Source organism: Vipera ursinii, assembly GCF_947247035.1.
Source record: "Vipera ursinii genome assembly, chromosome: 3".
NCBI classification, from domain to species: domain Eukaryota; kingdom Metazoa; phylum Chordata; class Lepidosauria; order Squamata; family Viperidae; genus Vipera; species Vipera ursinii.
Window position 1 is genome coordinate 110,170,763 of NC_139516.1, and position 9,864 is coordinate 110,180,626.

A 9,864-nucleotide genomic window follows, 5' to 3' on the forward strand; every position below is an offset into this window, starting at 1 on the left:
GCAGAACAAAATGTGCCTAGCTATTCTAGAAATGTGAACCTGTCTTGTGTTAGCAGCTTCAGCAGAGCCATTCCCATTTCCCAATTTCAGCGTCTGAATTGTGCCGGTAAACTGGATGGTTTCCACAGAAAACTACTGTGAGTTGTTCTTTGAATTCTGACCTAACAAATCATTTTGACAGCTTTCATATGTTCAAGTCATCATACATGAAATGCCAAACCAGTTCCTTTTTTAATCTTTTAGGTATGTAACTACATGTTTTTCTTTGTATTTCATTATTTGCTCAATCACTATGCCCTAAAAGAAAGTCCTGAAATTTAGTTGCCAATAAAATATTGCAATTTTTATTTAAAACAAAATGCAAATTGGCAAAAATCTCTGGAACAGGCAGAGGCAATGCCTCCAAGGGCCTTACTTACATCAAGTTAACACTGTTTGCAGTTCACAGTCAGGAAATAGTGAAAATTTAAATTAGAAAAAAACCAAATATATTACAAATAACAATAAAAAACAAAATAACATTTGACAACACTAGTAGTGTGGGTTTTTCTGTGTGAGTCACACATTTCAGTTTCACCCATTTTAATCCTCAATGAATTCAACTAATGAAGTGCTGGGTTGATTAAAATCCTTAACCATCCATTCCCCGCCCCCCCAACCCTGCCCTCTGGAAATCTACCCCTTACACATCACACAACATTGGCCATTTTTGCCCTAGGCAATTTCAGGGAAATTAGACATTCCTAATAATGCCACCCTTCTGAATTAGAAGCCATTTTCACATCATGAATTATACTTGAACTAATTGTGCTCAGCAATTCTTAATACAGTACTGTGAATGGTAAATAGAAAGTGGAGTCTGATCGTGCTCGTTGCTTTAGTCATTTGAGCATTTCCTAAGTCTGTATTTTAAAACAAGCATGCCATCCATGAAGCAGAAAAGGGGGTTAGCTAGTAGCCTATTTGCTTAAAAGAAAAGTTAGATGTATCCAAGGTAATTTTTTAACATAGGGGTCCATCGTATATCAACAAGAGCCTTAGCATAGAGTAAGAGAGAAGGGTTACTTCTGTTTAATTTTTTGTGGAGAGGGGTCATCTGAAACTAAGGCTTACTTCAGTCAATACAAGCCTTTCCTAGATTGCACTGAGATGAGGGGAAAGGAGTTGCCCTTCCATTCAGATCAAAAGTAGAGGCAAAGAAATAAAGCATATCACAAAGGCTAGGTTCACCCATTTTTCCAAAATACAGGTTTTGTAAACTGAAGGCAAATTTTAAACAATACTTATACTCTGAAGTAATACAAAGATTCGACAAACTTTAATATTTAATTTTGAAGCATGTAAGAAATGTATCTTCTTAATTTAGCAATATTTTTTTCACATTAGATAGAAAACAAAAGCTGTTTTCCCTTGTTTTTGGTAAAAAAAAAATTTGAACAAGGATTTGAGGGCATTATTTAGCCAGCTTCAAAGACTATGACCAAACAATAACCTGTTTTTAGTGTTTTCGGTGTTTAGTGTTTTGATGATATATACTACGGAAAATAGAAATCTTAAGACTTCACATCTTAGGAAACAGGCCACTAATAGAGTCATAATATGTTATTAAGCAGAACCACCTCCTTAAGAGAATGAATGCTTTATCTTCAATCTTGCTTCAAGACCAGAGAATCAAGGAAAATGTTGCTAAAAGCCCTAATTCTAAATGCAGAGCCGGTAACCTACAATCCTTTTGGTTATTGACCCCTTAAAAACTGTCATGTGAAATTTCAGCAGCAAACCACTAAAAAAAGCAATGAGAAAATCAAACAATAAAAATCTGTAGGTTTATATTTTTGTAAGAAAAAAAAACCTGCATGACACAACTACCATAGTAATTCTACCTCCGACAGCTTACAAATTGTTCCTGCAGCATCATTCCGTTACGGGAGCTCTTAGCTACTCCAAAATTAGAACTATTTGAATTTTTGGGCACCTCATATCCATGCCTTAGTGGAAAGATAATTTTTCACTATTTTGCAAATCCATGGGCTCAGAATATTCCTATTTGCCCAAGACCTCCCACGGATTCTATTTTGAGATGAATTTACTGGAGAAGCCTGATAATTTCGTATAACTTTTTTGTACTATATTTTGAACTAGCTGGAGTTTGCCAATCAATTTTCAGTGCTACAAATAATTTTTTTATAAAAGCATGATAATACAGCACACTCCTCTAGTTTCTGCCATTAGGAGGGCAGCAATATTATTTATGTATGAATTGTATGTAATACCAAAAAGCTTTTTCACATTATGCAAGAGGACTGATTCATTCCTTACAGTTCCAAGGCAATCTGGGAACATTTTGAATTTAGTAAGGAACCAATCCATGTATAGAACGTAAACTGTTCCACCAGCTAAAACCAAAGTTTTCTCGTAAGATTCCATTAACTATTAACATCATCCTTTTGTCCCCAGTATACTGTAGAAACTTCTATTAAAGGTGCAAATGAACAGAGAATGCATTCCTGTCATGTTTAGTCTGAAAGAAAACTATAGCAACTATTCTAGACTTACAGTGAATTCGTTTCTGAACAGGCACCAGTTTCAAGAACAGCATACATATAAGAAGACATTGGGCATGATTTATAAAATAATAAAGGCAAAGTTTAAGCATTATTGTCTGGAAAAAAATTACGGCATTCTTGAACAGAAGATAACATCTTCCTACCATTATCAAGGAAGGTCAAAGTGATAATCTGAAACTCATGCAAAAACACAAAAAACTCTCTGCACTTTTTTTATATCTTTGGGGCAATAGCTTTAAAGCTTTGGGGCAATAAGCTTTCAATGCCTAGTAATTGTTATTATTCAGAGTCTACATTTAATATGCAAAATGATCCAATAATTAAATTGTCAGGATTTTACTTTTAAACTAGGATGGGAAGCTAAAAACAGCAAAAAGTGACTGGGAAGCATCAGAAAAAGGGGATCAGAAAAAATATTAACAGAAATCTGCCTAGAGAGTTGGAACTCAATTTTCTCTAGTTAAATGTTAATATTTAGCAAATATGGACTTAAACTACGTGACAATTAAAATGGAAAATAAAACTTTCACAATCATAAAAATTTCATTGTAATTAGCTTCCTGTTTAAATGAGGTAAATTTCATTCTTGATTTCTTATATTTTTGAATAAAGATGTTACCAAATTTCTTGACTGTAGTGTGCTTATTTTCAATTATTTACTGTTAAACCTTCAGTTAATATACTGCAATACTGGAAATTTTTAGTCCTTCAGATGTTACTGGGATTCTAAATTTCATCAGCACTATGGCCAGGGATTATTGATTTAGGAAGATGACAATTCTAGTTGAGGAGAGCCACAGGTACTGCATGAGATTAGGTCACCCATATGTTAAGCTTAGCATTCTATCCAAAGATGAGGAAAGTAGCTAATTTAGTTGTTTGGATTTAGCCAGATACTAAATTCTATTTAACCCATCCAAAGAAACTGCAAAAACTAATCTGAATTAATTTCAACTACAAAATGAGTTTTGCATTTTGAAGCCACACACACCAGACTCTCTGTGCGTAATTTTGGGAGGGAGTGTGACCTACAAAAAGGTAGAATGGGTCATAACAGGGAAATACAACTGCCCACTTTTCTCTTAATTGTCTCACTGCCATTTGCTTATGTTATCAAAAGGCAGCACCCAGCCATCAGAGGAAAGCAATAAAGAACTTGGTTTGAGAATTACATAAAACTAGGGGGGAAAACCTGAATGGGAATTCTGAAAACTATTCAAGGACCAAGCATGTTTATTTGACATGACATGCTAATGACTGTTGAAGGAAACATGAGAATCTAGTGTTTGGAATCTATTAACAAAGAACTCATAATTTTTTTATTATTATTACACTTATCTCTGTTTAGGGGATGATTTCTTCTATTTGCTCTCCCAAATGTTGAAAATGTTTGCCATTATAGTAAAAATTCAACAGAGAAGCATGGGCCAAGAAACATGAGTTTTCTGAACTAATGCTTCTGATCTGTTTCAGCTTACTTAGCCTTTCTCCCAAGCCACTACCAATAATCTCAAATTTCAGATTTAATTGATAGATTACATTTTTTCCACACGATGAACTTAATGTGTAGTCTGGCTTATGAAGCAAAAGTGGTTTTTTCCCCCATTTTTCCATTAGCATATATTGTGTACAGATTCAGTGACAATTTCAGGTCAACACAATCATTAAAAGATTTGCCATAAAAATCAATAGGGCATATTAAATGTTTTAAACTTTCAATACTTAAACCTGACCAATGAAAAAAATTAAAAGGTAGATTAAATTTGGCCCTAAATGAATTTAGATTAATGCTTCTAACTGATGAAAATAAGATATCAACAAAGGTGCAGTGGCTGGTAGAACTAACTGCTGGAAAAGCTAATGAGAAAATGTGCCCAAGGAAACCCTAACAGAACATTAATAAACAATTCCAACAAGGAGAAAAAAAGATAGCAAAAGCAGATGGAACTGCAAAAATAACTTAAGAAAGATCCAATGATAAAGGTGGTTTATCTGGGAGATTTAAAAAAGAGGAAGATCACCAAAGACGACTACCTACAGATTGCCTGGATGAGTCAAAATTAATCCTAATGAAAGGAGCTTCATATATGCCTATAGCAATGAAAATAGCAAAGGCTGCTTGATTCTTATTCAGTCTTGTCCAAGAAAAGGTCACGCATCCTACTGAACAATTATAAAGAGCCAGTTGGATGAACAGTTTAGATTTCATCTAGCTAAGAGTTGTTAAAGCAGCTCACACTCCTAGTTAACAGATGAGATGAAGCAAGGAAAACCTAGACTCAAGTCTATCTTTGGTCACAGCAGCTCATGGGTGGCTTTGGACCAGTTTTTTTTAATTAGCTCCCCTTTTCTCACAGAGCTGTTATGGAGAAAAAGCAAAGCAGGGTGCTGTATATATTCTTTCTTGAGCATTTGTGATTTTCCAAATCACGGGACGTAATTGTTCCCATTCAATTCTGAACTGGGTCAGAACCCACTGAAGTATTATAACCAGTCCAGTTCCTGGCATTTTATTTATTTTATATCACATTTCTTAACCAAACATTTCCCTCAGAGCATTACTGTTACAAGAAAAATTTAGATGACTGTAACAAGTAGAAAGAGAAGCAATAGGTGATCAGGGGCTGGAAATCAAGTGCAACAAGAGAGATTAAGGAAACCAGTCTTGAGGAAAGAAGGGTCAGAAGAGAATAAATATCAGGTTACAGAAAAATGGTCTTAATTTTCAGCAAGCCGTATTCCTGCTGAATGTTAGAATAATTTTCAAATAAGAGGAGCGGTTCAACAGTCAAATCAGTTACTGTGAAATAATAGTTTCCCTTCGCTGGAAAACTTCTAGCTGGATAGACATTTGTCAGAAATTGGACTCAATGGTCTAAATAAACTATATCAATGATATAATGTACAATTCTATGACAAATAGGCTGATTTTAACAGTCTGGTGCAAAAGGGGTCTGCAGACATGAACTGCAGTATATACGTGAAAGGGGTGTGTTTGTGTGTGTACATGTGCAATATCAGAAAAATAGATTTTTTCCATCCCGTATTTTAAGCTACTTGTTATTTACCAGAACAAAGTCAATTTATTTTGAAACAGTAACTTCTTTGACAACAGAATTAGAACTCTGTGCAGGAAACATTTTTATAAACTGTCCCAGGCAAATACGAAGCTGCATGCCCTTGCATTTTTAAGACAGATTTTGTATTAAGAGCAGCATATGGCAAACGTAAACATACTATATAAACCATTGTCCAACATATAAATAATATACGAATAACTCAAACCCAGAATTCTCTCAGGAAAGTAACCGTAACTGGAGACACACTGGGCACCAGAGGCCAATTCCAAAAGCCAGCAAGAAAAAATAAGTCTGCATGATGAGAATGGGCATCCTCTATTCCCTTAAGTCAATATTGTACGCACACATATAGATACTTGCTCAGAAATGGAAGAAATTGTGCACTGGACATCTGCAGCACGTGCTGTTCTCTAAGGCTGTGCAGCAGTTTTAATTCAAAATGGGAAAAATGATTCCAGTTAGGGGGAGCACTACCATTGAACCTATGGGAAAGTACTTAAAACATCTGCATTGCTAGAGTGTTTGTTGCTGCACAATCCCAAGAAAAGGCAAACTGCAAATAAGCATTATGTGAGCAGCTCTGGATGCTCTTTAGCATTTCCCCCCCCCCTTTGAATCCAAAGCATTGCAGAGCCTGCTTATTCTCTACCATGTGAAGACCTTTTTATACTGAATCAGAAATGGGACCCAAATGTGCTTTCATTCTGTGAGTTTTCCCCATTTAATAATGCTGCGTGTTCATTGTAATTTCTATAAAATTTAATGGCAAGATTCTGGTTAGCATAAATGTGTTTTCAATCTCCTTCTCCAGACAGTATGGCTAAAAAAACCCTTCCATTTATGGTTTAAGGCTGAAATGAGTAACCCACTTGTGACTGAAGCCATACCATAACTAATTATTGATAGCTAACAGCCCCAGAGAACAAAATGGTATCAGGATTCAAGATATTTCAAACAGACTCTCCATTATTTGTTTCTATTAAGCCTTTCAAACATCGAATATATAACTTCCTTGTTTTGTTTCTTGACAAAAAAAATTGTAGGTAACCACAGCTCCATTTTTCAATAGTTTGTTGCTGAATTTCAATAAATAGAGTGAGTTCAGGGGTTCTGGGATAAACAACAAAGAGGCCTCATGGAAGCATATAGCCTGATTACTCTTATCTTTCAGAAGCAAACATGTTGTGCAAATGCTAGTTTAAAGTCACATTAATCATAGAAAAACCCAATATCATTTACTTAACATCAGTGGATTTTTTAAATTAGTGGTCCCGTAGCAAGCTGACTTTCAAAGATGATGAGTTTTGCAACTGGACTACTTGAAGGGAAATAATAGCATGTTTGTACAGACCAATCACTTAAAATGAATTCATGCGCAGGCAGTGTCTGGAAACTACAAATAAAGCAAAAATCTAAAAGAATCCATATCAGCAATGCCTGAACTGGTATTCCAAGAGCAAATTTATAGTTCTACTAGAAAATATGAAGGCCTCAGGTCTCTAGTTCCCTCCAAAAGAAATGACATTAAGGTAACCACAATTAAAATAGGAATGTAGAGAACACTAGCAGCATCCTGCAGTGTTTTAATCCAGAAGGGCTCCTCAAGGTATAGCAAAGCCACCACTGTACCAAAGTTCAACGCCAGAGATAAATTAACAAGGTTCTTGGGCATGCTATCCCACAAAGAACTGAAGTGATTGCCATTGGTTAGCTAACCATGCTATGCTACCCACATGGTGATGACTGCAGTTTGAGGGTTAAGGTGTGATTGTATGAAATCCAGTGGCAAGTCTGCTTAAATTGTCATTCAAGATGCTGTGAAAGAGTGAACGTGTGAGTAATATGAGATGGGGACGATAAAGGGGGATGCATTTCATATTCCAGCTCTTTTGTTTTTACTTTTTGCATCTACGATTACAGCAAACAATTGCACTGCAGAAGGTCTACCAGACAGGCTAGTCAGTGCATACACTCCCTACAGTGCCAATCTGTTGTTGTTGTTGTGTTTTTAAATATAAAAGACTTTCCCTCAAAATGATCCCCTCTTTCTTGGAAAGATCTAGTTGACTTCCAATGGCACCTCTAAGCCTTTCTGATATGACCTCAGAAAGTTAAAACAGAGTAGTGCAGAAAAAGGACCTTATCCCTCTTTCAGTAATTCTAATCAACCGGACAAGCATCAAAGAGAACAAAGCACCTTATCAAACCAAAGGTACCTTCATGGAATTTCCTTCCTCCCAGAAGTGAACACGAGCACAAGCTCTATTTTTGCAAATGCATTTTCTCACCAGGACAAATTTTCAATATTTTGCCTGTCTCAGCTGCAATCATCTGACCTCTGTGAAACTTTGCTTCCCTCTTATCTGCCCCATGTACTGAGATGAACCTGTAAACATGTGAGCTCAGTGATCTGAGGTACTTCACATAAAACTTACTCAAGTATCAGTCTTTTCTTTCAAAACATTAACATAGGGGGAAAAATGATTAGAAGAAGTCACTCTGACTCTTCTCTCAATTTTGTGTATTTTTTTCCTCCTAAGCAGGTGGTTTGACAGTAGCTACCTCTGAACAACATCACTGATTTCTTGAACACAAGACAATAAGTTATTAAGGACAGGATTTGCTCCAGGAAGATTAGCAGCCATCGAGGACACCTGCAGTTCCTGCAGGCTAAGTTCCAGTTTGCTTACAGCTTCCCGAAAGGCAAACTTGTTGCGCGTTTGGGGGATGCAATCCACGTAACCTGAACAGTAATCTAATAGTTGGTGCCCCGTATCCACCAGCTGGCTATTTGTGGTAGGCTCTGCAATGGCACTGGAGAGGAGATCTGCACATTCCAGAAGCGCCTCTTTGCTGATCTTGTCTGCTGAGATTCTCTCAGCTGTCTGTTTGGTCTTTCTCAGAGCAACTTTAGCAACTCCTGCTGTGCCATTTGCCATTTTAGCAGGGGACGAAGACAACAGCAAAGGCACTTGAGGTGGAGGTATTACTGGCCTTCCAGCTTTTCCACCAGCAGGTGCCACTGTTACCTTTTTGCTGCCCTCACTATCTTGCCCATGCTGTACCAATGCTCCATTATCCAACTCTTCCACTGTATCTGAGGTACCTGGAGGCTGATGAAGGAGCCTCAGGACTGCTTGTGGGGGCGGGGGCGGGGGCGGTGGAGCACACTTTGGTTTTATCCGTCTGGGTCTATCCCTGTCACTAGAAGCAGTGCTCTGATGCTCAGATAAGAGCTTGAATCGATTCCCCTGAGAGTCTGTGCCGATGAGCTGCACCTCAGCTGGTGTATGCTTTAGAGTAGGTGAGATGAGAACGGGCACTTTGTGATTGTGAGTAGTTGGAAGTATTGCTGCAGCCTTGGCTGGAGAAGGCCAGCCTGGTTTTTCTTCCCCTTCTACCGAACCTTGTCGTATCCCACTGTTTTTTTCTTTGCTTTTCAGGCTTGCTGCTGCTGTTGGCCCTTGACAATCCTTCTCTAAAACAGATGTGTCCACAGAAGGAGTTCTGAGAGGCACGGCAGTAGCACCCCTCGGCAGCAGTTTAGCTTTTGGTCGGCTTCTGGTCAGCGTATGAATATCTTCACACCTTTTAGGGAGAAGATCATTGGACTTGTCTGTGTTCTCCTCGGGCTCGGACGAAGTGGACACTGTCCTTTCCAGTTGAACTTTGGACCTGTGGCAGTTTCGGGGAAGAGTCATTGCCATTCTCTCCTGGTCGGGAAGACCTGCAGACATGGAAGATGTGGAGTTTGATCGGGGAAAAGGTTTTGAAGTTTCATCACCTCCAGTGGGCCTCCCAGCTCGTAAGCCAAATGTCTTTTTAATCAGGCGAGGTGTAAAGAAGCCTGTGAGGCCTGACCAACCACTACCAATGCTGGTGCCCCCACTGCTGCCGCCACCGCCATCTTCCCCGTAGATGTTCCGCTGTGCAAAGCTCCCAATGTAACACTTGGATAAGCAAAGATTTCCATCTTGCTGGGAGGGAGCAAATGAAAACCCATCAATATGCTGCAATGGACCAACTCCGGAAAAATTACCCGTTAATTCATACTTCTTGTGAGCCTGGTTTTCCATTTCACGGAAGGAACTGCTGCGCTTGGGAGGTGTGGGGGCGTTTTTCTTTTTCATGAACGAGCTAAAGAAACCACCTTTTCTGTCTCTGGTAAAGGTAGTTTCCCTAGTATCTTCTAACAGGCCACTAGGTGACTTGTCTCT

At 38.1% G+C, this 9,864-nt stretch overlaps 1 protein-coding gene across 1 annotated transcript in view; it reads right to left on the bottom strand.

Moving 5' to 3' along the window:
• Window positions 1-5,349: 5,349 nt before the first annotated feature.
• The window catches only part of ABL2 (ABL proto-oncogene 2, non-receptor tyrosine kinase), a 61,064-nt gene continuing 56,549 nt past the window's right edge, over window positions 5,350-9,864 (bottom strand). Inside the window, exons 10-11 of the mRNA XM_083358154.1 lie at window positions 9,687-9,860; window positions 5,350-9,374 (exon numbers count right to left, since the gene is read on the bottom strand). Coding sequence (XP_083214280.1) covers window positions 8,206-9,374; window positions 9,687-9,860 — 1,343 coding nt within the window. The 3' untranslated portion in view covers window positions 5,350-8,205. The remainder of the gene's footprint in view (window positions 9,375-9,686; window positions 9,861-9,864) is intronic.